This window comes from Agelaius phoeniceus, chromosome Z (assembly GCF_051311805.1).
Source record: "Agelaius phoeniceus isolate bAgePho1 chromosome Z, bAgePho1.hap1, whole genome shotgun sequence".
Classification (NCBI taxonomy): Eukaryota; Metazoa; Chordata; class Aves; order Passeriformes; family Icteridae; genus Agelaius; species Agelaius phoeniceus.
The window spans coordinates 46704032-46726479 of NC_135303.1; the positions used below are offsets into that span (position 1 = coordinate 46704032).

A 22448-nucleotide genomic window follows, 5' to 3' on the forward strand; every position below is an offset into this window, starting at 1 on the left:
TTTCACACTTGGTAATTGGCTATGTTAAAGGGTCCAAAAAACATTAAGTTTTTATTTCCCTGTGTCTTTTGCATAGTAGATATCACACACATCAATGATAAATTTTATGACCATGAAAAGCAGCTGCTGGTAAAGTTTAAAGAGTCTACATTCTCAAAGATGGTATCCTAAAGTGCTGCATTAAATTAAACAAACAAAAATAGTTAAATAGAATCATTACCGCCTATGTATGCCAAGAATAAAAGCAGGACATAAACATGTAGAAAAACTCAATTACAAAATCTTTGACTTTTTGCCATTTTACATTTCTGTTCATCTCATATGCCCACTGATGTAAGACTTTAACAAAAACAATTGCAAATGCTTGATACCTACCTGCAAGCTGAGCTGTGATAGCTTGGAAAGGTAGTGTTCTGAACGTATCCAGGAGCGGCTGTACTTTCCCTACACTGACAAACTCATGTTTGCCATAGTCCAGCTCATACACTGACAAAAACCCATTTCTAAGAATCCCTTTTATTATGACCCTGTACCACCTAAAAGGGGGAAGAACAAGAATAGACCATTTGAATTCATATTTGCACACTGTCAAAGCACCAGAAAAACAATGCACAATCAAAAAATCTTGACCAACATGCCTCAGGCTTCCCAAACCTGGATTTAGCTGAATAATATCAACTATCCCAGCAACAATCTGGAAGCATGAAGAGACTGCAATCTCATTTATTCTCTTAATCTCTCAGATATCATTGGACATCTGCTATGTTGTTAACAATGCAGACTAAGCAAAGCTAGGCTTGCCTAGCTTTGCAGAGTTAAGCTTGCTTTCAAAGATTTTAAGTAATTTAAGTATCTACTTACTCATCTCCAATTTTAGCTGCATACAGCTTATTTTTTTCAATGGTCACAGGTTTCTCTTCTGCCCTGCTGTAGTACAAGATCATTTCTTCCATTAGGGCGTACAGATTGTTTAGCTCATTCCAAGGCTGGACAACGAAATGACCGGGATGGCAGGCCACCGAGACGTAGATATCCATGAGGTCACCAGGCTTTGGCAAGGGTAGAGGGGGCGGCATCTCCATGGTGGACACTGCACTGCCGGGCTCTCTGCCTGAATCAGGGAAACTCTTCTCCAGCTTCCCACTAGGCAACTGTAGAGCTGGAACAGCATCACCTACAGCTTTTGTGAAGCCTGTCCCACTGGGAGCCACACTCAAGAAAACATCTTTTTGATGCTTCCACAAGTCTGCATTTTTGATCTGTCTATTGATGCTACGATCCATGTCTGGGAAATTCTCTGGAGCAAACAAGTAGATGTGTGCAATTCCTTTTGAAGCATCCTGTTTAATCACCTTGGAACACAAAATACCATTTAAAAACCAGTTACTAACTATTAAAGGCACATCTGATTTTGTACAGAAGACTAAAGCAGCAACAGTTCATTGCACTTACATACAGAAACAGTTTCAGTGTTCTCCCAAAGATATTAAAGAAGTTGGGGGTAATAAGCTGTTCACAGCAGATAAAAAGATAAAAAGCACCTGCAGCAATTCCACTAACTTAAAGCAAACACAAAACTTGAATTTTGTTCCATCCAATAGGTTCAATCACAGTACTGTAGAATTGAATAGAATTCTTGTTTCCAGAAGAACAGTAGCCAGTGTCCACACAGATCTAAACAACTTATTAAATAATAACACCTAATCCTTTAAGCTATCTTCCAGTCATTATGGGAAATGAGGCCTGCTAAATTAGATGAAAAAAAAAAGAAAAAAATCTTCTAGGTTTCTCTCGCATGTAATTTTTAAGCACTGACATAAAAATATTTCCTATTTACCACCAGATATGCTAACATTATTAATAGTGAAGCACTTAAATTTTAATTTGACAAAGTATGCAACATTCTTTTAAAGATGCTTCTGCTGATGTTCCTAGCCAGGAATAAAAACTTTCTGCAATTAAAGCATGAATCTGTTCTCTATTATTTAATACAGCCAAAATGAGCACCAAATTCAAGCTCTTTTGGAAGAGGATGTCTAGAAAAGCCAGGTGCAACAGGTGTAAGTCTCAGAGTAGAGGTCTAGACTAAAGCAAGAAAGAAGGTTATGGAAAGCTATAAAGCACTTTTTCAAAGTGTCTGACAGCAGCTGGAATCAAAAGGTTAAGAAGAAATTATCTTTGTTTAGTCTGTAGTTATAATAGATTTCATTTATAAGGGTATTTTCAGTAAGTTAAACTAAGTGAAAATTGCAAATGGAAACAATTTTATCTCAAAGATAGGAGAAATTCTAACTATATAAAGCATATACTAAAACAAAGTCAATTAGAAAAAGCAAATAAAAAATAAAACTGCTTTCAAAGAGACTAGAAGGAGAAAAAGCTTTGCTCACAAGAGGCATAAAAGTAATTCAAGATTAACTGAGAAGTTGTGTATTTCTACGTGCTGAAACATGACAAATACGTTTCTTTCTTATCAGTGGCGAAATAACTCTAGCTGTATATTTGGACTTGGACAGCAAAATGAACAACTCCTGTGAAAATTGCTAAATTCACAGCAGAGGGGAAAAGACAAGATTCTAACAGACCTAAGCAAGTAAGTTTTATAATAAATTTACTAAGAAAAGAACTTTGTATAGAATTTATGTCCTTCAGCTGGATACAAACTTCTACACTTCTGTAACAAAAACCAATTTGATGAGCTGTTAAGCTTTTGAAGTTGTTCTTCCAATGCTCTTTCCACAAGCCTATGCGAGTTCAGGTCTCATAGGCATTTTGACTACTTACCTTCATGCTAAATTCAGGACAATTTATTACAGCATCTCTCAGCCACAGTACAGCATCTGGAGTCCACATGCCAGTGTTAGGAGGCAGATCTGCCAGACAGCACTTCAAAGCCTAAGAACAGAATTAAGTATACAAGGTATAATTTAGTAATACAAAAGCTGGTCCAATGCAGAGAATAATGCTGACAGAGTCAATCATGCATGACAAACAGAAAGAGCAAAACGCAAATCCAGTACCATGACACATACACAACATCCACCAACTCACAGGACTACACTGTGATTTATTTCAGGCAAAGATGCACAATAAAATACACTGCAATGTTGAATGCTGTGAAACAAAACAGAATTTCAGTACATAAACCTTGAAGTAGCAGCACTACTAACACTGCCAAGAGATTGAATACAGGTTAACTTTAACATGTCTTCCTACCTGAGGAGGTATTGCAATTACTTCTCTCAGGAATTGTGGTGGGATTTCTTTGAGCTCTGATACTTTTACAGTTGCAACTGTTCCACTATCCATAAATTGCACATCAAGTGCCCGTCTAGTGTGAATAATTTTTATCTGAAAGAAGAAAGCAAGAGCATAATTTTGAGATTAAAAAACCAACAGTGACACACACATAATAAAATATTTAATGGAAACAAAGCATTCAGAGTGAGTTAAACAAAAAGAAGAGACATTTATATGTGGGCAAATTCTAGCTGCTTTTTGAATACTTCTTACCTCTACACGTGCCAATTTTCCTTTGGAAGGAAACAAGCAGATTTTGCCACAGAAAGGTAGCAATACATTGAACTCAGATGTCTGCTGCAAATACAAAAACAGGAGTCAAAAAGCACAGAGCTATTACTATCTGGCACACTAACCATTTCAAAAGCAAGACATGGCATAAAAAGTATTGAGAAGCAAAAGCTCTGTTTCAAATAAAAAGTATCTTTCTGGCTTTAGAAACACTTGTTATCACATTGCTTTAAGCTTCCCCAGCTGGTAAACTTTTCATCCCAAACTCTGTATCTTACAGGGAAATTGGGAGAACATGAAGTGGCAGGGGTAAAAAGCCACATTTAGAAAAAGACTAGAAAATCACCAACAATTACTTGACTTGAAAAGTGAGAGCAGTTAAGGGCTATGACAGACAAGCTCAAGTGAAGAAGTTCCTAGCTTATATTCTAGAGCATACAATTTCTTGAGACATATAACAAACCAAATTTACTGCTAACTCAAATGAAAGTCTCATAGGGGTGACAGGCACCATAATAATCCTAAATAACAAAACAAGAAAACAGCTACACTATAAAAAGTAGGGAAACTACATTTGAAGAACAATCAACATCTTACTAAGTTTAAATTCTTGGGCAAAATGAGTTAAAATACTCCAGATAAGCTGCAAAGCCTGGTATTAAAACAATCTGAAGAACCATCTCTTTCTTTGATAGCAGCAAGAAAATAACAACCACTCTCTCCCAAGAATACCAATTCTTGAAACACCTATATGGCTGCCTTCCTTAGTGTCTTTGTGTTGCTAAATATTTTAGCAACTTTTAGCAACTTGTGCTGCTAAACTTTAGCAACTTTAGCAAAATATTTATACACTTTCTTTCAGTGTTTAGCTTGCTTGAAACTGAATCCTGATAAATGAAATACGTTCAGTATAAAATCATACCAGGTGGTCGCAACAACAGGTCTAAAGCTTAACTTCTACACCTCAAACACTTCAACAGCATAGCTTCACAAGCAGCAGCTCCAACAGGATCTGCTTTGCATGATTTGATTTTGTAAGGTTCAGCAGAACTACAAAATTGATTATCTTAATTCTTACAAATTAGATTCTCATAAGATTTTTTCTCTTTGACCTAAATTCCCTTGAGACTAGTAAGGTTGCTGCATGTATCTGTAAACATGGTGGAACACCAGACTTCTCCACCATGTGCCTATTTTAAAGCAACTTAAGACTTTTCAAAAGGTGCCCTATACATCACTTTGACATTGAAAAGAATGCATCAAAAGACACTTTTCACACTGAAAAGGTTTTCTGCGCGCCAGAAAACCCCAAACTAGAAAGAGAACTTTTAGCCTTTTTAAATAGTCTATGGCTACCACAGAAACTTGAACTTATGTGCAAGGAAAATTATTGGTACTCTCTGGAGAAATGCTGCATGACTTTACCACTTCCCTTACCGTGGAACTTACCTTGTAAATAAAGTAGTCTTCTAGTTTCTGCAATATTTCAGAAAGTCTAGACAAGCCTTTGGACGGCACTTGACAATACAGGCTCCCATCAGAGGAAACACTGGTTACTCTAACATTGGTATACAGTGCATCTACCTGCAACAGTAAGAGTGTGACAAGAAAGGGGAAAAAAAAAAAACCCACAAAATTTAGCAAATTTCTGACTACTGTTTTTTGTCCATATAAGACCTCAACAGTAATTGATTTTTAATAATTAAGGAGGAAACAGGACAATGGTACCTGTAGGTGCAGTTCAAGGGACTTGTCATACAATGCCTTCAGACAAGTAGCATTGATGTTGATATCATCTTCTCCAGAAGTATCATAGAGAACAAGAAGAGGAGTATCACTCTTTTCCAGTATTTCCACAGCAAATATCTTGAAACATGTCTGTGATTCCACAGCCTTTACTAGGACAGGATCATCACAGAAGGCTTCCAGTCCTGTAAAACACACCGGACCTTTTTGTGTACAGAAGTTTTACTGCACCCCTATTACTTGCTAACTACTTAATTTCTACTTTTTTATCAAAGAAAGCCACCTGTGGGGGCAGAATAGAAAAGAAAAAGACCCTCTTCAGAAAGAGTTGAGGCAAATGTGTAGAAAAAAATGGAAAGCATGTCAAGTATTAAAAAATCAACCAATCAAAAATAATTCAAGCTCATTCACAACAATTTCATATATTTAAAATTTAATATTTTAAAAAAGTTAGAAAGGCCTACTAGTTTTAGAAAGGTAAATAAATTTACCTTTCTAATAGCACTAGGATCACTTCAGAATAATTAAACATATTTAGAAATATTGCCTTATTTGGCAACAACAGATGTACTTCATTTATGGAAAGAAATGTGCTAGTGCACATTGCTTGACACAACACGTTTCCTTTACTTTAAATGTTTCCTTTTATTTCTTTAGGCTCATGTATATTAAAGGGATAAAGACATCCATGTTAAGTGCAGAAACAATTAGGCTCCATTACAATGGTACAGGATAAAATCATCTTCTAATATCAAGGACTCTCTGTAAAACTCTTCTTCACATCCTTTCTTCCTTTCTTTTCCTTCTTTCCATGCATACCCATGTCTGCTTAGACTAGCTGAGCTGAACAAAATCTATCAAACACATATAGAACTATTACAAAAAAGGATCAGAACTCCCAGGCTCACAGAGGCTTCAATACATAAGCTGTGCCAACAGTAAGCATGTGTGCAGTCAGCACTGGCTTTCTCTTACCTGCCAGTTTACATTTTGCAGCTTGAAAAGGAAGTGATCTGAATTGTTTCTGCAGTCTGCACACACTGTTGCTTTCAACAAATTCATTGAAGCCATGATCAACATAGTATACCTGAGAAGGGAAAAGGGAATTAAAAGCACAAGATCATGAATATAATTGTAAGTATGTTTCCTTGAGTCTAGGGAGACTGTATTTGGTTGCCACATTCTCTAATACAACCACAGACAAATTACTTTTTGCCAGTTTAGTACCATTAATTTCATGTTTTCAGGGAAAGCCTCCTTCTCAAGATGTGTATAATACCATCTGCTCCAACTGTTCTGCAGAATCTGAACTTCAAACAGGAACTGTGCTGCAAGAATTCAGCATATACTATCTCAAACTATGCAAAGAAAGGTAATAAAGTCACAATTATTATTTACAAAGTTTTGAAAGTGTTGAAAAGTCAAATACTACTTAGGTGCCATTTTAAGTTTTGCCTACTGTTTTTACAGCATTAAGAGAATAATTTTGATTTAAGCTTGTCTTTACTTTGATCCAAATACCACAGTCAATGCAGGAAACTAGAACGGAAACTACTACTGGCAGCAAATAACTGGAGCTAAAGTTACAGAAGGAAGGCTTTGATGGGACTTCTTACAACTTTTTTCTGAAACTCTATCTTGCAAAATATCTCCAAAGCAAATATTAAAAAGAAGGTCTAAACACTGTGACAAAGGAAAATCAGCAAAAGCTGCAATAAAGCAGCAGCCTTCTCTGGACTGATAGCTCTGACTAGGGAGAGATTAGAAGCAAGCATGCTGCTAATTTTCTTGCCACTTCTCTAAAACCAACAAGACCTCTCTGTCAGAAGACCAAGTTTTGACATCCAACTCCAATTCACATGAAGGGTATCATACTAACTTTCAGAAAAAACTCAGTTCTAATACATGTGCTATTTCAGTACTTATAAAATGGTTCAACTTCAAAAGTATGTTAAGCAGGGCTGGGGAAAGAAACAAAAATGTTAAAGATGTACCATTAATACTGATTAGACAAGAAATAACTGAGCAGTATTAAACTTTTTTTATCCTTCTAATAACTTCACTACAGATGGCAAGAAAAGTCTGTTCAGCACAGGAAAATTTTTTAACAGAGGAGTGAAATAATGTCAATGGGGTTTAACTAATACATACAACATAACTCCCAAAACACCAGATTTGCCTGGAAGGGGAAAGTATACTCTGTTTTTTTGTTGGTTTGTTTTTTTTTTTTTTTTTTTTTGCTATTTAGTGCATATTAGAGATACTTCAGTACAAGACTTCAGACAAGATCTAGGAGCAAATGAATGTTGTCCTTCCCTTCCTCTTCCTGTGTTTCCCTCAAACCATTCCTCCTACCAAAGGTACATTTTCAGTACCAAAGTGCTATAGGGCCTAGTTCCTTTTAAAACCAAAACCAAAACTCCCAAACTCAAACTATTCATGGAGAAAAACCTGAAAGATCATTTCATTTTATCAATCATATAACTTCTACAAGGTCTTAATTTCTCATATACCTGAAAATAGAAGCACTTCAGGGCAAGAAAAGAAAGAATACTAATGCTGCATATTTAAGACTTGATTGTGTATCTAAAAAACAAGCTTGTCTCAATTCTTTCACCAAGTGCCAGAGGAGGTAATTGCTTGCCTTTACTCTGTTGTCCTCTAGAGAAATTATCCGTGCACGCAACCAGGCATCTTCTTCAGCATGCACTGCAACAAGCTGCCCAACACTCAGAGACTGAGCTGATGACACTGTACTGGTCTGATTGTAGTATGCTTTCATTTCATCTTCCATTTGTTCCTGGGCAGAAGAATACTCTTTGCCCACATACCTAAAATATTTTACAAAAAAAAAAAACAAAAACAAAAACAAAAACAAACAAAAAAAACAAAACAAAACAAAAACAAAAAAAAAAAAAAAAAAAAACACAAAACCACAACAAGAGTTGGGATGCAACTTCAAAAAAGCTGAATAAAAACATAAGAACATTTACATACATATATGAATAAATTATATACATTTTCTAAGACATTCATGTCCAAACTCTTAGCTTTTTAGGACAAAAAAGTTACCCTGTTACTAACAAACACCATCTTAATCTGGTTTTCACTACAGTTGATCTAAACCAAAGCATCTAAAGTGTCTTTAAAAATTAGCTGTTAAACCAAGTGCTGTTTTCTCTCATACAACAGTTTTATCTTGGTATTTGGCTGCTGACCTAATGTTCATATTAATGCTGTTTTTGCTACACAGGTCTTCTTAAATCAAGTATATAAAAAAAAAAAAAAACAAACTTTCTGGAAAATCCAAATGGGAAGTTCTGAATGCTTCAGAAACAAATCAGATTAGAGCAGACAAAAGGAAAAGGAAAACCTATCCACAAATTTGTATTACTAGCTACTGTTTCAGCTTGTTCACAGAGATCATGATTCTACTAAATTCTACAGCATAGTTTAGATTATATGCAGATAGTGTAATGCAACATGGTATCATAACTCTGTTACAAACATTATGTTAAATCTGACCACATTCCAGGGAACTCTGATTTTCCTAGAAACAGCCTTTTTGTTTCTGTGCAAGCATTCATCTATTTCGTAATGGAGATAAAGTGGGATGACAGTCACACATGCGTGACTCAAAAGTTTCTTGAACATTTGTTTCATAAAGATACCTAACAGACAGTCAGAGTAACTCAACTGAAAGCAGAAGAATCTTTCAGAATTTCTTGCTTCACTCCCTACTTTATTAATTATTTCTTGTAAGAGTTCAACTGCAGTACCTAGTGTATCATCTCTTCCTTCAAACACTCTGCTGTGAATGTCTAGCAAATATCTAGGAGTGTTTCTATCTATCTCTCTATCATGACTACATTACAATTCTTTGAGAATTGATCCATGTCTCAAAACAGAAATGGCATCAAAACCAGCACCTTTCAGCATTGCCTTCATTTGTACTGCAAGTGAAAGGTTTCAGACAAAAAGCTTAGCCACATACCAAGAAAGTAAAGAGATATTGCTCCATCCCTGAGATTGAGTTAGGAATCTTGATTTTATTGATCCTGCAAAAATCAACATCAACCAACAGCAGCTACATAGTTCTTGTGTAAGTGAGCAGAGAGGCTGGTAGGACATGTAAGAAAAGAAGAGCCCATGCGCTGTTTCCTCCCTATATGTCTACATGAACATTTTCTTGTCATGGCAAAAGACCCTAATCCCTCTAGGGCTAGGTTCATCATATCAGGATAAATGACCCTGCCCATGAAGTACATGGATAATCCTGAGTAGTAATTTTTGTAACTAGGACCAAGAAACCACTAATTATATCATGTACCTACCAGAGCTGACAAAATGAGAAACTTCAATACCAAGAAACATGGCTCAAATTTGGGAATGGCTGCTTTGTAGAGAAATTTTTACATAACCATCTTCAGCTCAATGTCATATGGTATTTTAATCCACAGTACTCAAAGTATTAATCTGAAATACTTAGGGGAAACATCCTCAAAATAACAGACTAGAAAGCTAAGAACCATTACTCCACATGGACAGTAAGTTAAAAATGATGCCAGAACTAAAAGGTGCACAGGAACGTTTTGTAGAGTTAAGTCACATGTGCACAGCAGGCTGGAAGTAACAGATGTAATGAAACAATCCACCTCTTACACTGTCCCCTTAAACCAGGCTGATTTGGAACCAAATCAAGAAACACTAGTAGTTTTTTGCTGGATGAATGCTCATCTTTCCATAAGTAGAATCTGAGTGCAGTCAAGTCATGTCTAGTTAGTGTAAGGTATAGAAGCAAAAAGTATTTTAATAAGCACAATAGTAATACCAGAATACTGTTTTGTGTTATAGTGGGATTATTTCATAAAATCTTCCAATTGCAAGTCAAATCTGCCTTGATTCTCAGACACATTAAAGCTAATGATAAAAGTGATTGGTTCAGGACAGAAAAAGTTTGAGAAAATTTCCATTTAAACACAAACAAAAGGATTTAAAATTTTCATTAGCAAAATAAGTAAATAATAAAGTCCTGAAACCTCCTGTTCATCTCTTTTTTTTCTGGCAACCTGCACAATATGAACATGTGGATTTAAAAATAAAGCAAAAAAGGAAGATTCCAAAATATAAACTTGCCTAATAAGGACCTCATTAGTGTTTTTCAATTCTAACACCATGATGGACACAGATCCTTCTGATGGAATAATTAGAGAAGGAACAGTTATGTTTTCTAGGTACTGGTCCTTGGATTCTTCATACTGCTGTTCAGCTGTGGCCTTCACACTATCATGCCTCTTTACTTTCTCAGTGACATTCAGATTTTCATCAATGCATTTCTGGGGTTTAGCATAGAGGATCGCCTTTCTGGGGACTTCTGATACGTAGTCCACAACACATACATCTGACAGCAACTCTAGATTATTTAGAATGTCTTCTGGGAATTTTACTTGGTAAGTGTCTTGGTAGACTTTGGGAAGTGCATGAGCCCAAAGACCATTGGAATACTTCAGCAAGATGCCAACAACTTTTGCTTTGAAGTCGCTACTGAGTGATGCAGGTGTGGTCTCCATACTTGGCTTTAACAAAGGGTCTGCTTTTGGTGAAGTAACATTCTGAGATGCCTTTTCTTGTTCAGCATCGCTTTTTGCTGCTGGTGGTATTTTCTTAGCAGGATAAATAAATCCATCTATTGGATCACCTCTGTGTATTTTCTCCACCTTGGAAAACAACAAAGAGAATCAATAATCAGTTCCATTTGTAACACTAAATTGTTTGGTCAACTACACTTTTATAATATGCATTTTATACAGACTTTGAAGAGAACATCCACAGGGAGCTAAGCTTGAGGCAGTTACTACAGGTTAGCATTTTCTGTAATGCTTCCTCCTCTGTTTTGAAGGCTTCCAAACACATGTGAGTACATCAGTAGTAGGCAAATATCTAATCTATGCAATACAACTGGGACTTGCTTCCAAAGAAGTAAGTACAGTCTCTCTTTCCTCCTAGCAGGACCAGAAGATGGTGACACCCTTCACAAATTTACATCTTTTCCATGTTAACCTTCCCCACAGGCAAGCGGATCATAAGCAAAAGTTTCTCTCAGTTTTCTAAGGGAAAGAAGATTTGACTCTATACTTCAGAAACAAGAGGACACTTGCCAAGCATGCTGTCAGGCAGGCTATCTGCTGTCATGCTCAGGGAATTAGTTTTCTTTACAAAAGTTCTGATATCAAGGAAGAAATTTCTGTTTCGTAATAAATTTCGTAACAAAATTGATTAGACCCTTTTAAATCATGGCCCCAGCTTCCTTCAGAACCAGGTATTTTACCAGTCCCTACATATCCACCCTTTGCTATAAGCTTATCGCATAGTCTAGAGTCACAACATTGAAAGTACTGTTTGAGAACTGTAGCCACAAACTCACAATAAAATTCTGCTTCCTAAAGCTTTGCAGTTTCAACCTAGATTGATCTAATCATACCTTAGCAGGAGTCTATGTAAAATTGAGATAACAAAAGGTCTTAATGTTTTCACATCGGTTCCAAAGCAAGAAAAACAAAGTTCCAAAGTAAGGTTTATGTAGCTCCACTTTGGAGTTCCTTTGTCAGAGGAAACAACTCTAATCAAAGTAATTTTTAAAAGCACATCAATGAAGAAACATGGAGCAGCTGAATTACTTGCTACTACTCAGGGGTAGCATTCACTTCCACCCTATTATTGTCCACACCCATCAGAACCTTATAAACCTTGCCCAACTAATTATTTGCAGCTCTGTCCTAGCAACAGACAATCAAAGCAGAATGAACAAAATTCCAGGTATTTTCTTACGGAAAAAGAATAACACATATCTCTCATTATCAAGATAACATTAGCAAGAAACAAATACTGAGTTACAATTATTATTGAAAACTAATCAAATGGCCTTTGCTAGAATGGCCTGTGTCTAGAATCATGTATTTTGTCCCATGTATATCACACCACACTTAGCTCAAATTGCCACATGGTCTGAATTAAGAGTCAGGAAATGAACTATATAAGTGCATTTCCATACACTTGCTCTGCATTACATTGTCTAGGCTGGCACCAAAACAATCTGTGAAAAGATTATTGGGAAGAGGTCTTGGTCAACTTCCATGAACATTAGCATGACACAAAGAAAATAATTTTCATAGATATAAAAAAACTATTAACCATGTTAGAGAACCCTCACACATTCTTGGTAGCATGCCTAAATTATTCTCTATCAATGAAAAACCAAAATAGAAATATTTTCTGCAAGAATAAGACATAAGAAAGCAAAGTTCTTGGGCATCTCTGCTAGTCAGCTTAATATAAGAGACAATAAACATGTCTGGCAGTAAAACCCAGAAGAACCGAGATGCCTTCAATGATTCCTGACAGAGAGCACCTATATTTGTACCCTCTGATATGAGGAATCTTACAGTGCCCTTTGCACCACAGGAGAAGAAAGGAGTTCAGTTAAAAATAGAACCAAACAAAAAACTTATCAAAGCCTTGCAAAGGCTTTGATACATGGTCAGGAGACCTAAGTATATCAAGGCACACAGACAAAAAAATCAGAGCATGCCATTTTGGCAGATAATCTTATCCTAGATAGAGAGGAATTGATAAGGACGTCCCATGTGTCCATGGACAAAGCTGAGGAATTCATTTACATGACCAGCCAAGGAAACCTTTACAACCAGAAAATACTTAACATTATCAAGACAACAATTTGTTTGAGAATGCTGTGTTGGACTATATGGCAGTTCATCCTGGAAGAAGCTGGATGCAGAGGTCTACCTTTATGTATCCCTTCTCTTGGCTAGTGCTCTTTAAATAGAGCTGCAACACAGCTGAATAAATTTTTGCTGACAGGACTATAAACCCTTACACAGTAGACCAGCAGCAGACTGAGGAGAGAAGATCCTCAGAAATCTTTAAGCCTCTTAACTCCAATAATAGCTCTGGGGTTTTCTAGACACTGAAGTTCAGTTTTGAAGAGGCTGTATATGCTAACTGCGCAAACCATTTAGAGACAGCAAAATGCTATTTTCAGTAAATTGTTTCAGATTACTTCAGTATAAATAAGCACAGGCTGACATCACTAGAATCACAGAATCATAGAACATCCTGAGTTAGAAGAAACCCACAAGAATCACTGAGTCCAAATCCTGGCCCTGCACAGGACATCTCCAGGAATCACATCACCTTCAAGGCCACAGAAACTTCTCATAACAAGCAAATGGCTCCACTTGTGAGCAGCACTTCAAAACAGACACCCTTTCTTAAGCACAAATGTCTCAACCAAGTTTCCTGTTGAGCTTACAGATTTACCTTCAAGGTACTCCCCATTAGTATGGCTGACAGCCCAGCTCTGCAAGCACATTATTATACTGGGAGGTACTGAGAAACACCTGAAAGACAACGTAGTCAGTCATTTGTCACAGCCAGCACAGATTCATGAGGATAAATTCCTGCTTGTCAAACTTAATCTCATTTTATGACAAGACAGATAACCCACCTAGCTGATCCAGTGGATATAATCTTTTTGGGTTCCAGTAAAGCTTTCCATCCTGGCTCTCACAGTGTCCTTCTGGATAAAACATCCAACCCACACCTGGATGAACGCATCACATGATGTGTGAGCAACTGGCTCATGGGTCAGTGAATGGGATGACATCAGACTGGTGACCTGTCACTGGTGGGGTTCCACAGGGCTCCATCCTCAGCCCTGCGCTCTTCAACAGCTTCATAAATGACCTGGATACTTAGTAACCCTGGGAAGGAGTACTAAGCAAGTTCACAGAAGATAAAAAACTGGGAGGAGCTGTTGACTCCCTCACAGGCAGGAAGGTCTTGCAGACTGACCTTGATCAATTAGAGGGCTGGGCAACCACCAACAGTATGAAGTTGAACAAGGGGAAGTGCTGGATTGTGCACTTGGGATGGGGCAACCCTGGATGTGTATATAGACTGGGGAGCAAGAGACTGGAGAGCAGCTCCATGGAATGGGAGCTGGGGGTCCTGGTCAGTGGCAAGTTGAATGTGAGTCAGCAGTGCCCTGGCAGCCAGAAGGGCCACCCGTGTCCTGGGGTGCATCAGGCACAGCATCACAGCCAGGCAAGGGAGGAGATTGTCCTGCTCTGCTCTGCTCTGCTCTGCTCTGGGGCAGCCTCACCTCGAGTGCTGGGGGCTGTTCTGGGTGCCACAATAGAAAAAAGGCATTGAGCTGTTATAGGGCATCCATACGAGGACAATGAAGGCAGAAAAGGCCTCAGGTGAAGGCCATATGAGGAGTGGCTGAGGTAATTTGGTCTGTTCATCCCGGAGAAGAAGAAACTGAGTTGCAGTTACAACTTCCTTGAGGGAAGGGGAAGAGGAGCAGCAGGCACTGATCTCTTCACTCTGGTGCCCAGTGACAGGACCAGAGGGAATGGTCTGAAGTTGTGTCAGGGGAGGATTAGGTTGGATATCAGGAAAAATCTTTTTCAGCCAGAGGATGGTGTGAGCACTAGAACAGGCTCGCCAGGGAAGTGCTCAGAGCACTATCCCTGACAGAGCTCAAAAAGCACTTGGACAACACTCTCAGGCACATGGTGTGATTCTTGGGGATGCCTTGTACAGGGCTAAGACTTCTGTTTAATGATCCTTGTGAGTCCCTTATAACTCAGAATATTCTGTGATTCTATAACCTGGCCTCTTATCATCTCTCCATTACACAGCACAAAGCAGAGGCAACAGCTGGCAGAATGAATTATCAGGGCAACAGAGAGTGAAGCCATTCTACACAGGAGAATAATATTTTTTTCCTGGGCTTGAATAACAGAGGCAGCTCTTAAAAACTGAAATCTGGAGACTCAAATAATAAAACTTCAAATAAAAAAATACTCCCAAGATAAATACTGACACTGCAACTGAGTGAAATGCAAAAGAGCAAGTCCCCTTGTTTTGGCATACACTTATAGCAAGGACAAAAGCAGACATGCTCCTGTATTGGCAGGACAAAATCCTTGCACAAATATGCTTGACAACATTTAAAAAAACCACTGACCAACATATAGAAACTAAAGAAAGTATCCACTTTGCAATGCCGGCCTTACTTAATTGTGTGTATAGTGATAGTCATAAACTGGTAACCTCCTGGAGCATCAACAGGATGTTTCCAAGAGGGAACTGAAGAAAACACATCCTTGAAATGAGAGTTTCTAGTCAGAGTAGATGTTGTTCAATTTCAATGTTACATTCAAACTAGCATATGCAGTTATTTTCTGCTATTCTTCTGCAAGGCAAGAAAAGAAAACCCGCAAAGGAAGTTTAGCATTTAATGTCAGTGACAGAGTCTCATCAGAAGTTTGGCTCTACGGTTTTTAGTATCCAACAGGCTCTCAAAGACGGCTCTAAAATACAAATCAGAACTATCACTCTGATACACTGAGAAGAATTCTTCAGAAATGTGGTGCAGGAGTTTTTCAGATCTGATTTAAATATGCAACATGGAAGCTCAACCACCACAGGCATACATACCAGAGACTGTACACAGAAACATTTTAGTGACAGGCACCTTAGACAAACACTTCAGTGTGAAGGCAGCTCTCATCTACCCGACTTTCCTCAACAATACATGAAGTTAAGACTCCTAACAAGCTGGAGCTGAAAGCAGTGAGAAGAGTATTTCTGGCCTTGATCAGCACTACCTGACTTCTACACAGTGGCTGACAGCACTTCTCTGTTACTGGCAGCCACCACAACTTCAGGTCCCACTGGTTTTGTCCATCCCTCTACAGTACAGGTCTCCCCAGGCAATGGTGAGATGCTGCTTCAACATTAACATTCAACTCCTCCCTGTTCCAAGTAGCTGCTTCTGAAAGCTATAACTGAACTATGTGTCCAGAGCAACCAAATCTGGGGAAAAAAAGAGACTTGGTCAGTGTTCTTGAAAGGCTGAAGATCCCCACTGCATATGGTGGCATCACTCAGTAAGGAGCTTTTCCTTACAAAGATCTGGAAGCTTCTTACATCATCCAGTTACAGCTAATCCTTGGAATCCACTCCAGCTTTTGCAGCTTCTACTCTGATATACAATTAATTATTTTGCATGGGAAGCAAAATTGTTGGCCAAAAAAGCTGCAGCATGTCCACTGTTAAAAGCATGACTGGATACAGACCTGGACAGACTGCAGGTGACCCTGCATGAGCATGGAGGTTGCATTAGGTAATCAAATGAGGTCCCTACCCACCTCAGTGATTCTGTGATTCTTTCTCTGGTAGTCATTTCTTCTGTACTTACCTGAAATGTTAGAATGCAAATCATACTAGGTATATCTTTCTATTTTCTTTTATTGTTAAACAAAAGAATCCCTATTGTCAAGATATCCTCTATTCAGGTTGAGCTCGTGCTCAGAGCTGGGGTGGTAAGCTCTGCAAAGTTCAAGAGTGTCTTTAGATTGCCCCCTTCTGCCCATCCTCTTTGCCCTCTCACTCCATTACCCTGCACATCACAGTGAAGACACTTGTTCTCCAGTTTCTTGTACTTACAAGACTGGCTTCTGCAAATACACAATTACAGAGGAAACTGTGATGCAATAAGACAGCTGAGTCAATCTAAAAATTCCATACTGTTGAGGGCTGTCCCTATTCCTCACATCTTTATGCCAGCACTGAGGATCAGCAGACAACTCTGTCAGCAGTTCTTTTTGGCTGTATACCCTTTACCTCATAATGCATTGAAGTTCTCCTACAAGGTCAGAAAAGGACAAGATTTAACACACAGGAGGTGCACAGGTTGCAGGAATAAGAAAAGATGCTGTCAAAATGGAGTCTGACTTCATTTGGTGGCTCATAGCGTTGTCTAACCACTCACCACCAGGACTGAGTTTCAGGTATATTGATTTGCAGCCTGTTCTAGCACTATGTTTGGACAGCAAAGTCATTCTGGACCTTCTGTCCTCAACCGGCTCATTTCCACACATTCCAGGACACCATCTTCTCAGTGAGGCTGACACCAACTGTAGTCTGCTCTGTGCTGAAGTATGTACAGCACATCTAATTACATTTTAGGTATAACATGTCTTGTGTCCTCTGAAGTCCATTCTAAATGGCTACTGGGTCTGTATGTAAATACCAATTTCTTCAATGGGGGTGGCAAAAGAAAGTTATTGTAATTCAAGAGATCATCTACTGGAAACAGCTTTTAGGGTTTGCGTAAAACTGTGAGCTGTCATTGATATGTACTACCAGATGTGATAGCCTGCTCCATTGTCTCCTCCATGTGCAAAGTACATTAGAGCTGGATTTTTTATTCTTTCAAAGTTTGTTTCTCTGTTTAGAAAGATCACTTTTGCTTCACATAGCTTAACTGTGGTATAGAAATTCCTTCTCTGAGAGTGAAGACCTAATAAAACTAAAATTTCTCAAGGAATACAACTCTCTACTGTGGCAATCCTTCTCTTTTCTGAGCATACCTGTTTAGGTATGTTTACCTCTTTTCTTACCTACTGTAACCACTGTTACTGTAAAATGTTACAGTAAAAGCTCAGCTGCATGATGCATTAGTATGTAGTACCTATTTTGTTAAGACATGGTGTACTGCCCAGGATTCAGAAAAGAACAGTCTCAGTCTGTCAATTTGTTTACCATCTAATCCTGGCATTCTCCCAAGCCTTCAGTTTCACCTTCTGCAAAAAGTCCCAACATTTATAAAGGTAAAATATGAATCTGAGAACTAAATACAGCTAAAAAAAGATAAAATAAACAAAACCTCCTACTAGTCAATTAAGCAACATCTCATTGTTGTCTCAGGTAGGTCTCATTCTTATCTAAAAAATTCTCTACCTTTCTGTGGTGATAAACATCAACTTGTAGTGACTATTACAAAAAAAAGATCAAACCAAAAACCAAACAACAAACCAATAAAATACCTCCAAAACAGTGAAAAAATATGCTAATTTCCCCCTTAATTCCTCCAATTTTTTTCCAGTAATGTATTTTCAAGACTAACAGACTGTGAGACCTGTCCAACACCTTACCAGATATCCAAGAGATGAAGTGAAGAAAACTAAGCCCTGCTTTACCCTGTAAAGCCTCCTCCTCACAGTAAACAGCCAGGAAAATGGTCGCTACTCTGAGGAGTCTTTTCACACAGCATCAGTCAACACAGTCACTAAAGGTAACTTTAGTCACTTAAGGTCACTAAAGAATATACTCACATGTTACATATTGTTTAGCTTTATGTTTATTAAAAAGCAGTAAGAAACCTGACTGAGGAATGATAGATTAGAGACAAAAAACTGTCCTCTGACAAGTAACAGTTAATCTGGTATGTAGCTAGAGCCAGTAGCGTATTTTATGGAAAGGAACATCTTTGTTCTAGAACGGCAGAAAAGCAAATGTATCTCTTCCAGCACAAGTGGAATTTCAAAATTCAGAATGGTAGTGTTATTTTTCTACCAGTTCCTTCAGAAAACAAGCAGAAAGACTAAGGCAGTCATTACCACAAGAAAACTCCAGAATCAAATCAATATGCATACATCCCTTCATTCTGTCAATTAAAAGGTGTCTGCTTGTTATTCATTCTACCAAAATACTGGCTCTAGGATTGGTGTTTTCACCGAAACTTTGGGTTTTATAAACATGGAAGAACTTCTGAGGCACGAGTTATGACAGGGTCTGACAGGATCCATCTGTCCTGATGATGGATGAAATTATTTTTGGCTGTTAAGTGACCCGCTGTGCCACTCAGACACTTACAACTCTATGGAACAGGATGGGATTCACCTGAGAGTACTAAGGGACCTGGAAGAAGCACTTGCCAAGCTGCTCTCCATCAGTTATCATCAGTACTGAATAACCGAGGAGTAACTCCGATGACTGGAGTTTTGCTAATGTGATGCCCACCCACAAGAAGGGTTAGAAGAAAGATGTGGAGAACTACAGCCCTGTCAGCCTGACCTTAGTTCTGGCAAAGGCTATGGAACAGATCATCTTGAGTGTGATCATATAGTACATGCCAGACAACCAAGGGATCTGACCCAGACAGCATGGGTGTGGGGAAAGGCAGGTCTCACCTGACCAACCTGATGTCCTTTCACAACCAGGTGATGTCCCCAGAGGGTGAGGGAAAGGCTCTGGATGCTGTCTACCTAGAATTGAGAAAAGTCTTTGACACCATCTCCCACAGCATTTTCCTGGAAAAGCTGGCAGCCCACAGTTTGGACAGGAGCACTCTTTGCTGGGTTAGAAACTGGCTGCACAGCCAGGCCCAGAGAGTGGAGGTGAATGGTGTCACATCCAGCTGGGGGCTGGTCACCAGTGGTGCTCCTCAGGAATTAGTATTTGGCCCAATCCTGTTTAAAATCTTTACTGATGATCTGTATGAGATTGACTGTACTCTCAGCAGAATTCACTGATGACAGCAAACTGTGTGGGAGTGTCGACCTGCCGGAGGGCAGGAAGGCTCTGCAGAGGGATCTGGACAGGCTGGATTGATGGGCCAAGGGCAAAGGTGTGAGGTTCAATAAGGCCAAGTGTCAGGTCCTGCCCTTGGGTCACCACAACCCTGTGCAGTGCTACAGGCTGGGCAGAGTGCCTGGAAAGCTGCCCAGCAGAAAAGGGGGATGCTGGTCAACAGCACCTGATGGACAAGAAAGCCAATGGCATCCTGGCCTGTATCAGCAATAGTGTGGCAAGCAGGACCAGGGCAGTCCCTCTATATTCAAAACTGATGAGGCCACACCTCAAGCTGTGTGTCCAGTTTCTGGGCCCCTCATGAACAAGAAACAAGTTCAGATGCTGGAGCAAGGCCAGAGAAGGGCAAAGGAGCAGGTGAAGGGTTGGAGCTGGAGAGGGTAATTCCTATGAGGAGTGGCTAAAAGACCTGGGGTTGTTCAGCCTGAGGAAGAGGAGCCTCAAGGGTGACTTTATCACTCTCTGCAACTCTCTGAAAGGTGGCTGTAGCCAGGTGGGTGTCCATCTCTTCTCCCAGTTAACCAGTGACAGGACAAGAGAACACAGACTCAAGCTGCACTGGGGTGGGGGGGGTTCAGGTTGGAGATTAAGAGGAATTTCTTCACTGAAAAGGGGGACAGGCAGTGCACAGACTTCCAACGGAGGTGGTCAAGTCACCATCCCTGGAGGTAGTCAATAAATGACTGGACTGACAATCAGTGCTATGGTTGACAATGGGTGTTTGGTCGAGAGTTGGACTTGATCTTGGAGCACATCTGAAATACTTGTTGAACACCAACATACAAAGTATGAGAAACAAACAGGATAAACACCAAGCACTGGTTAGTTCCCAGAGCTATGATTTCTTTGGTGTCAGCAAGACTTGGTGGAACAAGTGCCACACCTGGCATGCTGGGATGGAGGGCTGCAGGCTCTCCAGGAGGGATGGGCAGGGCAGGCAATGTGGAGGAGTTGCACTGTATGAAAAGGGGAGGTTTGACTGCACAGCCCTTACCGTTAGTGATGATGTGGGTGAGAGACCCTGGTTTCCAGGGAGCTTTGTAGTGTCTGCTACCAGCAGGCACTCAGGAGAAATCTCTGGGTTGGTATCTTGCTCTTACTGGAGATTGCAACTCCCAGACATCTGCTTGTGAACACTGTACTGCTGTGACAAGCAAATCTGGAAAATGTGTGAAGTTTGTAGGAAATAACTTCTAGTCACAAGTACTCAGTGAGACAACTAGGAACTAAAGCCTCCTAGGCAGAGGACTCTGTCAGGGGAGGTTCAGGAAGCATTTCTTTAACAAGAACGTGGCCAAACACTGGAACTGGCTTCTTGGCTGACACCCTCAGCCTGCCAGTGTTCAAAAGATATTTGGATAATGCCCCTAATAACAAGTTTTAACTTTTGGTCATTCCCGAAGTGGTCAGGCAACTGGACTAGATGATCACTGATAAGATTCCTTCCAACTGAAATACTCCTATTTATTTTGCAAATACTTATCACTTGCATTTTTCCATACTGAGTCAACATTTGCATGAAGCTACTATAAATGCCAAGATCCCTTTTTCCCAAGCTTCAAAGTCCACGCAGAAAAAAAAACACTTTTTTTTTTAATGTAGGGAAAGTCCTTTCTGTCCATGGCCAAGATTACAATGAAATTTTATGGGCCAGAAACATCGTATGAGGAGGCTACATACCTCTTCAGAGAGCCCTGGTCTTTGTAACTCTGAACAGCCCTGTATTATTAGCCAGATGAACTTGTATTTGCATACTTTTTCAACTCACTTGTTACAATTCTGAGAGCATGTGTCCAAGTGTTACCCCTGAGGAATCCCACCATGACTTCCTGCCCTTCTGAAAGTAAATCATTCAGGCTTTCTCCATTTCCAGTCTTTAAACCAACTAAGCATATATGCAAGGACATTTCCTAATGTCCTAGGACTGCCTAATTCTCTAAAAGCTTTTGGAAAAAAACCATGGAAATTCAAGCAAAATTTTGAGAAAAAATCTAAGAGTTCAGGCTTCGCTTGCACTGCCATATTTGCATCACCATCACATCACGCCTGAATCACTCACGGAGTTCAAGCAACTGAGGAGAGCTGAGCATGTAAAGAGAAAAAAAAGTCCCTTATACATACATAAAACTCAGTAAGGAGGTTTCTATTTAGACTGCAAGGGGAACCATTTTGACATGTTGCCAGTACCAAATACAAATGTATTATTACTTTTTGGGTGACTTACAAAAAAAAAAAGAACTTCTTAATTTACATGCCTACATGCCTCTCACATCTCTGCTGCAATGCTCTCTCTCCCTCAGGGGTTCAGCTGCCTGCATCCCAAGGATCCAAGGCTGAGCTCAAACACAGTAAAACTATGTAACTTTGACTTAGAACTGTAAGAAAACAGCTAAGTTGTGAGAAAGAACTTGTGACAAAAATATATAGAAGGATAAGAAATGAGACAAGAGTTGGAAGTCTAAAATAGTGATCACTAGCTGCTCAAAGACACATGGCAAAGTAATTAATCAAACAGAAAGGTAAAAAAATCTGATAAAAAAAGGTGAAAGTGGGAGGGTCACTACCAGTCATCACGTTTTGCAAAGCACAAGTGCTGGAGGTGAAAGCAAACAATTCAGCAACACTGTGGATTTGCCAGAGCTGTTGAAGCAGATTCTTCTCCTGGCTGAGGTCTGTCTAGACAACAAAGACTTCTAAGCATATTT

The 22448-nt window shown here is 39.3% G+C and overlaps 1 protein-coding gene across 4 annotated transcripts in view; it reads right to left on the reverse strand.

Moving 5' to 3' along the window:
- The window catches only part of TDRD7 (tudor domain containing 7), a 47652-nt gene that overhangs the window by 2220 nt on the left and 22984 nt on the right, over positions 1-22448 (reverse strand). For 3 of the 4 annotated variants that reach the window (XM_077171476.1, XM_077171477.1, XM_054652123.2), the window contains exons 7-16: positions 10414-10994; positions 7922-8108; positions 6253-6364; positions 5260-5462; positions 4981-5115; positions 3514-3597; positions 3217-3351; positions 2785-2895; positions 862-1352; positions 376-536 (exon numbers count right to left, since the gene is read on the reverse strand). In XM_077171476.1, the coding sequence (XP_077027591.1) occupies positions 376-536; positions 862-1352; positions 2785-2895; positions 3217-3351; positions 3514-3597; positions 4981-5115; positions 5260-5462; positions 6253-6364; positions 7922-8108; positions 10414-10994 (2200 nt within the window). The remainder of the gene's footprint in view (positions 1-375; positions 537-861; positions 1353-2784; positions 2896-3216; positions 3352-3513; positions 3598-4980; positions 5116-5259; positions 5463-6252; positions 6365-7921; positions 8109-10413; positions 10995-22448) is intronic. The other variant, XM_077171478.1, reaches the window with a different exon arrangement.